We start from the raw sequence: 15,319 nt of genomic DNA on the forward strand, positions 1-15,319 counted from the left end.
TCTAAGCGGGACATGTGAGTGTCATGTGATCAGAGTCTCACCACGGTGGGGTCTCCTCCCGTGGTCGGCACCCACGTGATGACGTATTCCCGCACATTTCCCTCTGCAGGTTCCCAACGGACTTTGAGTTTGCTGGAGGTGGGATCATAGACCTGCAGGTTTCTCACAGAGCCTCGTGGCTCTGAGCAGACACGTGACACGGGAAGTCAACGTCAATGCTTGATCTGCTATCTAGACAGACCTGACTGGTGTCCAGGAGGATGACTGAGACATGAGAAGCTTCTCTTGGACCGATTCTCTTTATTCGATGGGGTCGAACTTCATTTTAATAATATATTTGTGTAACAGCTGGATCTCTGGTTTCATCGGGATGGTTTTCATTTGGAGGATTCAATAATAAACCACATCACAAAGGTAGAGCGCTCCTAAAAATAACGAGCCTCCACAGTGTTAACCACAGGTGTGGAGTTTAAGACTCTCCCCTCTCGTATCTCACCTGTCAGGACTGATCTAGATTACACCGTGTACAGTTTTGTTCATGTCACGGTGAACGATTGATGTCTGAGCTCTCGCATCTTCAGCCATTTATCACCAGAGAGCAAACACATCAGTCCAACCTCTAAGAAAACATGTAGATCTTTATCTGCGTTCCTGTTCTGCCTTTGTTTTTTCCTCCTCTGTTCAGCAGCTGCGCCGACACAACATTTGAGGCCAAGCTTGTTATTATGACCAGTACTCACTGGTTTTTCCAGAGTCGGACAGACTGGGGCCGTCTCCCTCAGCATAGACGGGCACAACGGTGACGGAGTAGCGGGTGTTTGGTAGAAGGTTGCTCAGGACTGTTCTGGTGGTGCTCTCCGACACCATTTCCTGAAAACAAACCATATTTTGTTGTTTTAATCCCGTCTGCACAACTTGCCACGCTGCCATTATTGAAATGAGAAACAAATGAAGCCAAACATGACCAGACAGTCCATCCTGTTTTAGCACCTCCAGCAGAAACAGAACACACTTCAGATGATGACTGCACAATAAACCATCAAAGCATCTTTAATTGTTGGCAGGCTCCCTGAGGAATATAAATGTTCAACTGTCATCAATTTTTCTACACCACGAATGAAACACCGTGAGTCAAACTGGGTTTAATATAATCTAATTTTCCATTTTAGCTTCTGAATAAACCTTTCAAACCCAAATTATTCCAAAAAATGCTTCATATGGACAAAACTGTAAACTCATGCTAGTTTCCCAGAAAATCCAGTTAGTGTGCGACTCGTTAGTGATTTTCCTGCCTCTTGTGTGCAGTCAGTCGCACCTTTGCTGAACAGAAGTTCACTGAAACAACTGAATGTTTTTGCCTCACAAATTTGCCTAATACATTGAAGGTGGAATTTTCCCCTCAAAGGAGACAAACAGGTAAACTTGAGCTGTTTTTCCTGGACCGACACTCTTCTTCACAAACATGCAGCACCAGAATGAAAAGGTGCTCTCAGCCGTTAGGAGCTCGGTGATGTGATGATCCTGTCAGAGAGCATCACTGGAATCCTGCTGAAGGCTCTGATCCTTCTGAACAACAGCTTCTTTATTAACGTCTTTCAAACCTGTGACAAAACACGTCTGTCTGACAAATCTTGTCTGGGGAGAACCAAACCTTAGCTAAAACCTCTTAACACATCTGTTCCCAAACTCTGTCATACAGCTCATTTAAAATGTTTAATTTCTGTTATTTGCAGCTTTGGTTGGAGTTTGGAAGCGAGAGAACAGATAAGAGCTCACCACTACTTCTTCTCCTCCATCTTCTGGAACATAGATGACTTTGTAGCCTTGAACGTTACCGTCAGCAGGATTCCAGTTCACAGTCAGGGTGGTGATGGTCGGGTTGGTCACCTTCATGTTACCAACTCCACTCAAAGGCACTGGTGGAGGGGACACTCCAGGTCAGAGGTCTCGAAATTTGGTCCGTTTAAAGTTCTACAAGCCCACTCACGCGTCCTGCCCATCTCTGACTGGCGTTTTCCTTCCCTGGCTGGATAAACAGGCAGCACAGACACTCTGTAGGGAGTGTCAGGTGATAGGTTCCTCAGGATGATGTTGGTGGTTCCTGTAGGCACCTGTTCCTGTTGGCAGCATTGAGAATGAAACAGGGTGAGATGGGTTCCAAGTCTCAAACAGGAATCAGAAATTCTCACCATCTCCTCCAGGCCTCCAGTGACGGGCACATAGAAGACTTTGTAGAGCCGTACAGCTCCATCAGCTGGGTCCCAGTTCACGGCCAGAGACGTCATAGTGGGATCGGTTACTCTCAGGTTCTTCACACCAGCCAGTGCTCCTGAACGAGACCATACGTCAACCCGCTGGCTCACATTCATTTGTTTAAAAGCACAACAGGCAACTCACTTGTTTTTCCATTCTCTGATGCCGTCTTCCCATCCCCCTCGGCATAAACAGGCACCAGAGACACAGTGTAGACCGTGTCTGGCTGAAGGCTGCGCAGGATGGTGCTGGAGGTTCCTGCCGACACTTTTTCCTGTTGGATTAAAACCACACCTTTAACTGCATCCAAACCAGATACGATAAAGAGGAGAGGAGAAACATTTCTGAGCCTGGGCAGAGGACAGTGACCCTCCCCCCCAGTCTTACCACGCTCTCTGCTCCTCCAGCGGCAGGGGCATAAATCACTTTGTACTCTTTCACACGGCCCTCGGCAGGCTCCCAGCGCACGTTCAGGGTGGTCATGGTGGGGTTCAACACCTGCAGGTTCCTGACTCCACCCAAAGGATCTGACAGGGGTTATCACAGAGCCCTTTAGGAGCTGTCTCTAATGAGACCTTCTCTAACACTGAAGATATTTGAATTGTTTTAGACACTCTTACTGGTTCGTCCATCCGTTGAGATGTCTCTGCTCGCCCCAGAGGGATACAGGGCTGCCACAGAGACAGAGTACCGAGTATCGGGCTGCAGCTTGGACAGAACCACGCTGGTCTTCTTTCCTCCTATCTGGAGCTATCACAGAGGCAGGTTCAAGAGTCAGAGTCACATCATGTTCACATGTTTATTTAAATGGGGTTCTTTAGCTTTGGGAACCCGTCTGAGCGCTCCGCCCCTCTGCCTCTCCTCCTCATCCTTCCCAGCTGAACTAGTGAGTTCAACAAACATTTGGTGGTTTCAGAGGTTTTCTTCTCATCTTCTCTGAGGGATTTGCTGAAACTGCATATGTGCAGGCAAGAAGACGCATCAGGGTTTCCCATAATGCTTCTGGAGTCAGTAAGTAATGACTGGGAGGAGTGGGATGAAGAGAATGCAAGAAAGAGTCTCTATATTCATCATCTGGGGTGATGGAAGCTCATAAAAATGCACCTAATATACAGAAGTGCATCAGAGGCCCCAGGGACAGAGAAAGCTCTGCACCTCCCTTCTTAGACTTCCAGAGGGTGAAACCAGCCGAAGAGTCTCCAATAAGTCTTTAAGAAGCTGATAACTGTAAATAAGCGATGTCTGCTGTCATCACCGTCTCCCAAAAGCTTAACCAAAAGTCTAAAATGAGCAATAATCCAGAGTGTGTCATTCTTTTGGAACTCAATCTGCTGTTACTGACGACTGAATCAGCAAACCATCCCAGGTATTTATTTATGAGAGATTAAAGCCCAGTGGGCCTCTGGGAGAGCCCAGGAAACAGGCTGTAAACCAAGAGTCGCCTGACGAGCGTCAGTGGTATCACACACACGATGTTTGTTTATGGGAGGGGCTTAAACACGAGCCAATAGAGCAGCTGGTTGTATTATATAAGCGTCGTAAACACCAAGTCACGCAATTCACACATATTAAAAACACTTTAACCCTTTCATGGAAATCCTGTTTTCACCCTCTTTTACAATGTTATAAAATCTCAAATATAACTTGGATTTTACGAAGCTTCAGTTCTGGCCACTTTTTGATTGATTTGATGATTATTTTCAAAGGCTGAGTGCTTAAATGTAACCACCCTGAACGGGTCAGCGCTCATCACTCGTCCCAATCATCACACCAGCGCAGCTCATATTTTGAGCCTCATGAAGTGACCAACGAGAAAACCTTGAACTTCTCAGGGAATGACAGCAGGCCAGATGCTCTCAGTCGTCTGACACAGGAGGAGAATTAAAGGTCCATTAGGCTGAACCCTGCCCCCACATCACACGTCCACCCTGACAGGCTGTTTGAAAGAACGCTGCCATAACATCTCAGGAACACGATAAAACCTGAAAGTCTTTGAGCTGCTTCCCGTTTGGATGACCTTTGGAGGTTTTTCCAGGGTTAGGAATGCAAGGAGGAGAAGGAAAAAATAAATCTATCAGCAACCTCTGCCGCATTTATTAACCTTCTTTAATCTCTATTGTGGTTTCATCAGGGAAAGTGTTGATATTTTAAATAGATTTTAGAAGAAATAGGAGATTCAATCAATATTCAAAGGTGACGCAGATGCCCAAGTCCAGGTTATGGACAACCTGATCTGTGGGGCGAACACCAAGCCAGCTTAGCAGACTCGTCCCTCGTCAGAAACAGAATACTTTACTCTATGGAACCCCAGAGTAGTGGATTCGTTTGGACCTGGCTGTGCTTCTTTCAGCATCTCTCTATGAGTGGGCTTGGCAGTTTTCCACATTTAGGAGAGAAATTTAATGACATATTTAACAATTTGGGATGAAAATGACAGTAAGCACACTGGGAATATTTGGATTTATGGCATCCATCAAAATGACATTAATACATTTGTTCATTATCCAGTGACGACAACCCAGTCCAGATGCTCCCAGGGGTCCAAACACTCCTCAGGCTTCATCAACGAGTCCCAGAAAGAGAAGAACAAACCCTGACAGCTTTGTTTCTGGCTCATGAGGATGTGCTTCTGCTTAATCTCTAATCCATAAAGCCAGAAGAAAACATGCCCAGTCAGCGACGCTATCTCTGGCTACTATGTAGAGCCAAGTGTGTGCTATTCATCGTTAATTATCATTCTTTTGTGATTATTATCCAGTAATTCTTTCAGTTTGAGGGGCATCTTCCCATGTTTATATCTGAATATTACTGCCATCAACACGTGAGACCATATGAGATCTTACCATGAGAGGCTCTCCTCCAGGGGCGGGCCTGTACGTGACCCTGTAGCTCTGGACAGGACCGGGGGCCGGGTCCCACTTGGCCGTCAGCGAGGAGGTGGTGGCATTGAAAACCTTCAGGTTTCTGGGTGGTGCTGGAGGTACTGTGGGAAAGAGGATCCCAGTGAGGTGAATCTAAAAACAGGAGCGTGCTGATAATGACCATGGTGAGGATGATGATGAAAGCAGTGATGATGACCGTCCTGCAGGTCACAAAAGCTGGATGAAGATGTGAATGAAGCAGGGCTGGAGCTCATGATGGAAGTAACAACCTGCTTCTGTTGTTCCAACTTATGGAAACTTGCATAAATCAGAGGGTGTCACTGGCTGACCTCCAACCCTTGGCTGGAAGTGCAACAAAAACATGCAACAACCACCATCTGAGGCTGGACTTGGATGGATGAGCGATGAAGGGGACAACAATGGAATGAGGGCAGGTTACCATGACGACATGACAAAAGCGATGGGCAGACATTTACATAGATGATGGTTCATGGAGCGTCGCATTACAGGTCACCAGAGCACACTTTTGCATTCAGAGCTGCAAATCTAAGTTCACACCACAAAATTCTCACGCAAACTGTGTTGCCTGAGAAGTTTGAAGTATCTTCTGTAATTTAGGCCCAGAGAAAATTATTGGAAAGACTTTCTTAAAACATTCGGGATGAATCGAAAGGAAGTCTTTGGATCGTGGTCAGGGTGTTATTGATAATTAAATATTGCATCGGATTTATCTTTTCCTGCATTTACATCTGTGGTGTGAACGCAGCTCAACACAGAAACGCATAAACATGCAGAAAGGTTGAAAAGGCTTTTTTTTTGCCAATTATAACACGTTTAGATCATCATGACAACGACACTGGAGCCTCTGATGCCACCTACCCTTTGCAGACTTCAACACTAAAAAAGAAACAGCAGCATTAATTTAAAGTGGTTCCATATGTGACTTTTCAGGGGATTCGTCTCACAAAGAATTTGATTCCTCCACACGGCTAACTTACATGTGCGCGTGATACCCAGCAGGTCCTCGCTCTCCGCCTCGTCGGAGTAGATGGCCGTTACCTTGACATCGTATTCCGTGTCTGTGTCCAAGTTTTCCAGCTCGTAGGAGGTCTCGTCGTTGTTCAGGATGGCCTGCGAGCAGAAGAGCCAGAGCGTGAGCACGCTGTTGCCATAACAGGGAAATGTTTGTGGAGGAGATCCAGCCCGCCTCATCTGGTCAGAGGGCTTCCGTTTCAAACCTCAGGACCAGTGGGAACTTGGGGACTGGGCCATAAACCAGCAGGTCCTGCAGAGGACTCGGGAATTCTAATTTCAGGAAATTGCCGCAGTTTGAGCTGTGAATGTGAAGAAAGCTCATCCTCGATGCTCAACAGAGACCGGGATTTCCTTGAATAAGCCAAGTTCACACTCAACCTTCAGTTCAGCCCATCGACTCTTATGGGTCATGGTCAACCTTATCGACACGCCTCAGGATTCTTGCTTGGTCTCGCCCCCCCACTCTCTCTCCCACTCACATATTGGTAGTCGTTCTCTCCCCTCTTAGACCAACTTAGGCGGTAGAGGGCAACATCGGGGGCTCCGTGCTCCCAGCTGGTTCTGAAAGAGGTCTGGGTCACCTCAGTGAACTGCAAGTTCTTGGGGGCAGGAACCACCTCTGATCACACACAGAAAGTGTTCAGTTGAGCAGAAGGAAGGACACATCATCAAACTTCTGTTTCAGGAAATTTAAAAAAAAAAACAGTTGAAGGACAAAAAACTGACCCGTGATGGCATTCCCCAGCATCGGCGTTCCCGACCCCCCTGTGTAGACCGGGGTGACGGCCACATCATACTCAGTCTGGGAGATGAGACCAGACAGGTCTTGGGTGGTGACCTCACCGCTGACTTCAACCTGGAAGATAAGCATCAGCATTTAATCTTGGACAGGGCAGATTTACACCTTTGTTAGTTGTTGGATTTTACTCTGGCATAAAGGGTGAAGTCAGAGGAGGCACAGTGGGTAGATAGTTAATGAAGAGCTGGAGATAGAACAGAGCTACGGACTCAACAGGAGGGCGAAGCAGCGGCAATCCCTGAGCAAGAATTCAAAAGCAGGGATGCTTTTATATAATTGTCGAAAAAGCCTGGAACCTGTTGCAGATGATCCGTCAAAGCTTTCTGAAAACATCTGACAAGGTTCCCACTGAGGAGTTATGCTGGTGGGATGATCCAGACAGGCTGGGTTTGTGGTCGCAGCAGAAATGTGCTTTTCTCATAAAGATCAGCCAACAGAGCTGCTGTGAATCTGCCATTTTCCTTCCTTCCACTTTTCCAGAACAAAGATATCATTGCTGACTTAAACTCCCCCCTCAGAAAGCTCTCAGGGAGGTTTTGCCGTTTAAAAGCAGTTTTGATTGATGTTACATAGAATGCACATATTTTCTAGCCTGTCTCTGAAGCCTGAGTGAGGGATTAGAATGAATCAACAAGCTGGGAGGGATTCAAACACTCCCAGAGAGACTTCAAATACACAGAAGGTTGAAGCCAAGCCGCAATAGAGCCTGTGAAATCTCACACAAGTGCAACTGGATTCAAAAAGTAATCTGACAAGGAAAAGGTGTTTAATAACCACAAAGACAAAGAAGATGTGTAGCAGAGCGTTATTTAACAGGAGATGTGCGTGTCACCTCCTTCAGGTCGCCTTCATCTGGTTTGTAGGTAATTATGTATTTGCTGACTTGTCCAGGAGCTGGATCCCAGCTGAGCTTCATCCGGCTGTGGGTAACGTCACTGATTCTCAGGTTTCCAGCTGGAGGCACGGGCACTGACGGAGGACAAGAGAACCATTCAAACAGAACACAGAGCAACAGAAGATCTAGCCTCACTGGCCATGTTTTACAGCAATTGTAGAAAACACACTGACACACCGACATTTTGCTGCCAAAGCTCTTTTAGAATGAACAGAAGCTGATTTAATTCCTGAGTCACGGCTCCTGACTTGATCTGAAGACAGAGCAGTTCTGCAGCTCACGCACAGAAGCTACAGCTAAAGCCCACAAAATAAAAGTGAAAAACGAGCAAAATAGACTTGTGTGGGTCTTAAAGCTAGCTGATCCAGTTCTTTCAGTGGAAACACTGAGGGTCAGCAACAATCAGGAGGAAATGACATCACTCTTGGTGCAATGCGCCTGATTTTGGTGTGCAATACTCTCCTCGATGGCTGTATCATTCTTTCCACCATAAAAACGTGACAGTTTTATTTGAGACGTCTGAGGTTTTTTAACTGTAAAACAGTGGTTCTTCAGTCTGACTTTCAAATGGGGGTTTGATTAAATCAGACAAATTGACTTCATGCAGTGAAATATGTGAACTGTTGTGTGCTACTTACACGTGAGTCCCTTCCCTTCCAAAGGGTCACTGACAGCTTCCTCAAACAGAGCACGGAGAGTGATGGAATATTCTGTTTCAGGTGTCAGCTGCTTCAGCTGGATGTCAGTTGCATCCCCCCCAAGTCGCACCTACAGAGGGCAGCAGTGAAGCAGGGGTCAAAGTGCAGAAGAGGTTTCTCAGAACAGCTGGTAACCAGCGGTGCCTTTTATCTGTCCCGACCTCTGAGGACACATGCAGAGGCATGGGAGGGGAGGAACTGGAACTTTTATAGCGATTGAGGAGGACATGGTAATGTTAATGTGGATATCATCAGCATTCGGGATGACTTGATTGTGCATGCTTTGGCGCCAGTTTGAGTTTCAAACAACAGGAACTTTCTTATTTTCCACTGGTGCATCAGCAGCTGCTATTTGACCCTCTTCTGCTTGTAAATAACAGTGCCTGAGCAGAGAGAGAATGTTCCAGGAAATCTGAAATATACCGTTGGTTTAACACCTCAGAACTGTAGGTGACTTTACATTACCCCCAAGACATCATTCCCCTAACCCACTGGTTCTACGGAGCCCGGTCAGAGCTGGAGTCCATTTCCTGCCCATTAAATCTTTCTTGCCCTCTTTCTCAGTGAATTCTGGCTTGGTGGTAACCGATCAAGCAGCTGGATGTAAAAGCAGAGAAGGTCTACCTCTTTCTCAAGCTGAGGCTCATTGATGGGTCTGTACAGCAGCACATAGCCTGTGGCGCCCTCCACACTGCCCCATGTCACCCACATGCTGCTGGAGGTCTCATCGTAAACATTCATGACCTTCACTGAAGGCAAGGGCACTGAGTGGACAGACACACAGATGATCCGTTAACTGGAGATTAGCTCAATGCAGTCAGCATGTTACTATGAAAGAGTCACATTTTCAACCCAAGAAGATACTGGATTAAACAAAACTTCCTGTATTAAATGTGATTTGCCCAATCTGTCCGTTTAAAATAAAAAAATACTGCAAAACAGAATTTTACAACATGGGAAAAAATCTATAAATCAAGATCTGGCAGGGGAAAAAGATGCCATAAATATCTAATTATACGAGAGATCTACTGTTCAGGCTCAGGTGGGAGTATTCCCCACACCCCCAGTGCTTCTGAGCAAAGGAAAATGACGTCTCTGGAACTTATTTCAGGAACTTGTCACTGTGGTGGAAACAAACCAAATCCTTCCAGAAGCTTCTCATTCTTAGGGAAAGTATGCGTGATGGAAACATGGATGATTAAAACTCTAGTTCCCTGGCTCTACATCCACATCTCTGAATGATAACGGACTAACAAAGCACAGCTAAACAGGATGGAAACTGTAGTTTGCTCACAGGTGACGTCGATGCCCTTCAGAGGTTCACTTCTCGTCTCTCCAATCACGGAGTAAACGCTGACCTGGTACTCAGTCAGAGGAGTCAGACCATCCAGCAACACGGTGCTCGCCGAGCCGTCCACCACCAGCTGAAAGACAGACGGGATGTTTTATAGGCATATATGTTTTTTATATTTTGCTGGGGTTTTCCTGATTTAGTCCTTCCTAATAAATATTTGAGTGGGTGACATCTGTGCTTCTTTCAGCCCTGACCGCCTGTGTTACTGGCTGGAGATGCTTAACGAATCACAGCTGCAGTGAAACACTAAGGATGAGACCTGCGTTAAACATCCAGATTTCAGGTGTCACACGCTGCTCTGCACGTATGTAAACAGGTGTAGGAGACAAGGGCCCAGTGGGAGGTCTGTAACACATGCAGTGGAAACTCTGCTGGGCTTTCTGAAACCCAGATTATCGTCGCAGTAACAGCCAATAAAAATACAAAGGATGGAAAAGGCCTGTTGTCCTATTTTCAGAAATAGATCTAAACTAGATGCAGTTTTACCAGAGCAACTGGCCTCCAGATTTCAGCTGAGAGCCACATGCACTGAATAAAAGCTGCACCTGCAGCTCTGGAAAGACTTTTAAGAGCCCATTTAGAGCACAACAGAAAACCTGTCATTACTGAATAAAGGAGAGTTACAAACCAAATGAGAGCTGATGTGAAACCGCTCGGTGGTAAAAGACTTATCAGAGCAGAGAAACTGTTCATTTAGTTTTTATATTAGTTCTAAATGAGGAACTTATTCAGTGACATCAGACCTCTTGGACGGGTCCTCCAGCAGTTTTGGTGTAAGTGACCAAAAACCTTTCAACATGACCATCGGGTGTCGTCCAGGACACGTGGAAGGAGTGGTGGGTTTGGTCAAAGGTCACCAGGTCTGAGGGCGGCTCCAATTCACCTCCTGTAAAGTCAGGGAGAAGAGCAGCAACATGATCCGACATGTCAAAGTATTTCACACCCTGAACTCTGGCGCCAGAAATCTGAAGGTTTAGTTCAGTGTCTGCCAGTACAAATGGACAGAATGACCGTCCTGTCAACAAATCAGACGTCCTGGAAGACGCACGCACAAGTGAAACCTGATGCAGTACAATTCTGATGTTCAGGCTCCCAATCTCTGCTAAACCAGTCTGACCATCATACCTGGACCCTTGACACTGTTACACAGGTTGTTGGTGACGTCGTCAACGATGTCCACCAGAAACTTGAAGTCGTTGACGTTGTACATGTGGATCTGATCAGGGTCAGAGGCAATGGACCTCAGCTCGTTCTCATCAGCGTTCTTTATACCTAGAAGAGAGATGCAAATCTCTCACAGCTATGCAACAAATATTTACAAAAGGTTTCCCAAAAACACAACTGTGAGTGTGGTGGGTTGGGAAACACAGCCGGACTCACCGATGGCGTACAGCTCAATGCCGCTGTCTCTCAGGTTCTGAGAGTTGAAAACAACGTCATCCTGGGACTTTCCGTCGGTTATCAGGACTCCGATTTTGCGGGCTTCTGGACGCATCCCAACGTTGGTTCTGAAGTTGTTCTGGAGGATGTAGTTAAGAGCCATTCCTGTGCATCAGAAACAAAAACCCAGTTACTCCTACTGGGAACTAGAGCTTCGCCCCCCCTAATAATTAATACAGTCATTGCTAAAGGAAAACAAAGCAACTGGGAGCAGAATAACCAGGTCAATGTTCAACATATTCTTGCATAGAACTTGCTCTTTTTTGAAATAATAAAATCTGGTAGGAGGAAGTCCCATTAACTGGTTTGGCCACCCTTCTATCACCTGTCATAGTGTTGCCCCCTTTGTACGGCAGGTTAGAAACAGCTTTGAGCAGCGACTCTCTATTTGGGTGGGCGTTGAGGTGCCACTCTGTCTTCGGGTCTCCGCTGTACTGAGCCAGACCTGCAGAAACAAAGATTTTAGACGATAAACCAGAAAAATCTTTTTATTCAAGGCTTTAACGTGGTTCATCCATTAATGCCAATCAACAGTGATGGTGTTGGTGGCAGCGATGAAAGATGATTACCGATCTGGACTCTTTGTGGGCCGATGTCAAACACGCTGACTGTGCGAGCGATGAAGTTGCGAATGGTTTTGAAGTTCAAGCGGCCGATGCTCCAGGAGCCGTCCACCAGCAGAATGATGTCTGCCTTCGCATTGGTTTTACAGCGAGCGTCTGCAGAGACGCGGGAGGAACGATCAGACAACGTTCAGCTGAAAACATCAAATAAATCTGCTGACAACAGTCACATTAGCATGGATTCGAGGAAGATTAGCAGAGTTAAAGAACACAGGGGAGATACAGCAGATTTACAGGATGTTCATACAGCACAATATGTCACAGAAACTTCTGCAGAACAGTTCAGTGGTAACATCTGGATCAAGAGCTCTTCCTCAGTCCTCAGATTTTTACATCTAGCAGCAGCCTCCTGCAGGTCTTCACACCTCCCACCTCAGGTGAGATAAACGTCCACAGAATTACTGCACATTCCTGCCGGAGTCACCTGTGGGTGTTGAAAAATGTCCCTCCTTCCTGTGAGTGTAATTACAAATATGTTAAGAAAGGAGCCGAGGATGGAGGCAGCGACCGTAGCCTCAACCTGCTGCTCCTAACTGCTACCGGTGGCTGGCTTTACTGCTAACATAGTTAACTTAAACAACACTTGACACGGTGCAGGTGGCACCCTAACATGCATGGAAGCGTGTTATAAAGTTCAGATTTCATGGCCAGCTGTCATCACGTGTGATGGATGACGTCATAAAATATTGTTTTCACTGTTGAAAGATAAATATGATGTTTGATAAGAGAAGAAGCATACAAGCAGCAGCTAAAGGTTGCTTCATTCTGATTTTTTGCATTTTAAACACAGTTTGTGTCCTGTCAAATACGATTACGTAAAACAAAAATGTCCACGCTCCAGGCTTGTAAAGGTTCTGGTTTTACCAGAATAATCAGGAAAAGGTGGGTCAGGAGCATCAGAGAGGGTCGTCCTCTCCTCTCCTGCCAGCGGCAAGCTCTGCCCTCCTTCAAACATCCCAACCACAGCAACCGAGTACTTTGTTCCTGCCCTGAGAGCAAAAAGAAATAAATCAGTTTTCGAGCAGGTGAGATATTGACAATGTAAAAATATAAAAAGAAACAATAATTTAACTGCAACTCAGCAGCTGCAGATTTTTCTGTGACATTTATTTTATAAAGGTCAGACTTTTAAGTAACTATTCCAGTAAAGGATTTACAAGGGAGAGGAGATGTTTCTGGCTTTGATGACTGAAATGTGACTATTCGATCTTGATACTCTTGTTCTGGTGCTTCACTGCAAAAGATCTGCTGGCTCAGGTCCCTCGGAGGACCAAAACACATTAAAATACATCCAAAGGTCGCTGAACCTTACCGGAGCTCCTCTAGAACAACAGTGCTATCATAGGGGCCAACCAGGAGTTCCCCTAAATCCACGTCATTCCCCATTGGGTGAAAGGTCACTTTATAGCCTTTAACATCTCCAGGTGCTGGGTCCCAGGAGACTCTGAAACTGGTCTTGGTGGGCTCAGATGTATGGAGGTTTCGAGGTGCCTTGAAGGGAGAGACTGAAAAAACAAACAAGAACTTAAGACAAATTAAAGCATAAAACCACCCTGAAAGAAAACACCCCCACTCCAGCTCCTCATTAGTTCATAATACTCCCAAACCAGTGTGTTAAAGCCAGTGTCATGCTCAGATTAGTCATGGTGAGAAATGAACAAGCCTGTTCCCTTAAAGATGTATAAAATATCAGCATCAGCTGTTAAAGTGCACGCAAGCCTGTTTATTGACCCCTGTGCAGCCAACTGTGGCTACCGGAGGTCATAAATAGATCGCTTCAAGGTCACCTGTTCTGGACCAACAGGTGAGTGTTTAGTCCAGTGTGAACTCACCTGACGGAGCAATTTCATTACAGCGGAAATGTGATAAATGAGAGGAAACAGCACGGTGAAAAGCTTGTGTAAAGCCAGAAGGACTGTTTGTCGGCAGGCTGGAGGAGATGTGTGTCTGTGGTGGAGGCTCTGTCAGACGGTTGAATTATGGACCAACGTACGTGTCGTTCCTACTCCTTGCCTTGCTTTTCCTTCCCCGTGTTTGTAGATGGGTTCCACGGTGATGTTGTAGGTGGTGACAGGCTGCAGGCGCTTCAGGACGGCAGAGGTGACACTTCCAGGAACCTTGAGGACCACTTCCTTCCCCCCACCACCGGGGACATGTTTCAGTCTGTAATGGCTCACCCCACCAGGCGCTGGTGCCCATGTGACTTTCATGGTTTGTTCAGTCTCGTCTGACACAACCAGCTTTTTATGAGCAGCAGGGGCTGAAAACAAAAGTAAATGATCTGGTCAAACTCACCAGATTAGATGAAACATCAAACTGAAAAAAATGACAGGACAGACGCAATAAGCCGTTTTCTTCTCCTTAACCTTTGACCTCTGTCCTGCATTCACAGCAGTGTTGGCATAAAGAGGAACAGCTGATTTTAAGCAAATACAGTTTCAAGTGACAATGAGACAGATTTGAGGTGATACCATCAGTGGCCTCTCGTCCCGTGAGAGCTTCGCTGTCTCTGTCCTCATAGTTGGCGACCACAGAGACCTGGAACAGAGTCTCTGGACTCAGGCCCTTCAACGCGGCGTTTGTAATATCGCCCGGCACCATCATTTCTCCGTTCTCCTCAGAGAACATCGACTTCCATTTAACCTGGTACATCTTGACGTTCCCGGGAGCAGCTGTCCAGGACGCCGTAAAGCTGGTGTCCGTGACGTCGCTGGTGACCAGGTTTTTGGGTGGGCCCGACGCTGAGGAGGCGGCAGAGACATGAAGGTTAGTGATGATTCTTTAGATGTGAGAATGTTTATCAGTTTATTAAATTAAGAAGACGACCAGAGGGGCCCAACATGCTTGAAGCTACTGTTTGTTTGTGCTTCCTGTTTTTTCCCAGGACTCTGTGGTCAGTTCCCACAGCGTGACCTCTAAATCTGATAAACACTTGAGAATAGCTGATGGTGCTATTTCCTCTGCACCCCCGCTGGCCAAAATGTAAACATCTGACAGGCCCGGTGACATTTCTTCTCTTGGCAGCCTGCAGGACACTCCGCCGGCTCTTGATTTCATGTGCCCACAATAATCCTGTCTAACTTAAAACTAAAAACGAGAGGTCATACCATCAAAGATTCCACAGATGTAAAAAGAATTTAGACTTGAAAAGAACCTGAAGCCTGACCATGACCCAGAAACCCTAAATTCAACCCGTGTGGAGGTGACCTCACCTTACAAAAATATGCCATGTGAAACTGCAACAAAGGCATTTAATCAACAACATACACAGAGTTTGAGCGTCTTCTTGACCTCTTGCATGACTAAACCTCAGTGCAGTTGATCACAGCAGCAGACAGAG

At 46.2% G+C, this 15,319-nt stretch overlaps 1 protein-coding gene across 5 annotated transcripts in view; it reads right to left on the reverse strand.

Annotated features, from left to right (window-relative positions):
* The window catches only part of col12a1b (collagen, type XII, alpha 1b), a 48,799-nt gene that overhangs the window by 18,767 nt on the left and 14,713 nt on the right, over positions 1–15,319 (reverse strand). For 4 of the 5 annotated variants that reach the window (XM_029849522.1, XM_029849521.1, XM_029849520.1 and 1 more), the window contains exons 14-39: positions 14,451–14,720; positions 13,973–14,239; positions 13,292–13,484; positions 12,844–12,968; positions 11,926–12,075; positions 11,682–11,801; positions 11,297–11,461; positions 11,042–11,188; positions 10,660–10,802; positions 9,857–9,986; positions 9,187–9,326; positions 8,503–8,632; positions 7,802–7,938; positions 6,897–7,026; positions 6,650–6,789; positions 6,134–6,266; positions 6,015–6,032; positions 5,097–5,236; positions 2,874–3,003; positions 2,641–2,780; positions 2,398–2,527; positions 2,190–2,329; positions 1,988–2,117; positions 1,777–1,916; positions 741–870; positions 42–181 (exon numbers count right to left, since the gene is read on the reverse strand). In XM_029849522.1, the coding sequence (XP_029705382.1) occupies positions 42–181; positions 741–870; positions 1,777–1,916; positions 1,988–2,117; positions 2,190–2,329; positions 2,398–2,527; positions 2,641–2,780; positions 2,874–3,003; positions 5,097–5,236; positions 6,015–6,032; positions 6,134–6,266; positions 6,650–6,789; positions 6,897–7,026; positions 7,802–7,938; positions 8,503–8,632; positions 9,187–9,326; positions 9,857–9,986; positions 10,660–10,802; positions 11,042–11,188; positions 11,297–11,461; positions 11,682–11,801; positions 11,926–12,075; positions 12,844–12,968; positions 13,292–13,484; positions 13,973–14,239; positions 14,451–14,720 (3,758 nt within the window). The remainder of the gene's footprint in view (positions 1–41; positions 182–740; positions 871–1,776; positions 1,917–1,987; positions 2,118–2,189; positions 2,330–2,397; positions 2,528–2,640; positions 2,781–2,873; positions 3,004–5,096; positions 5,237–6,014; positions 6,033–6,133; positions 6,267–6,649; positions 6,790–6,896; positions 7,027–7,801; positions 7,939–8,502; positions 8,633–9,186; positions 9,327–9,856; positions 9,987–10,659; positions 10,803–11,041; positions 11,189–11,296; positions 11,462–11,681; positions 11,802–11,925; positions 12,076–12,843; positions 12,969–13,291; positions 13,485–13,972; positions 14,240–14,450; positions 14,721–15,319) is intronic. The other variant, XM_029849523.1, reaches the window with a different exon arrangement.

Source organism: Takifugu rubripes, chromosome 16 (genome assembly GCF_901000725.2).
Source record: "Takifugu rubripes chromosome 16, fTakRub1.2, whole genome shotgun sequence".
Taxonomy (NCBI): Eukaryota; Metazoa; Chordata; class Actinopteri; order Tetraodontiformes; family Tetraodontidae; genus Takifugu; species Takifugu rubripes.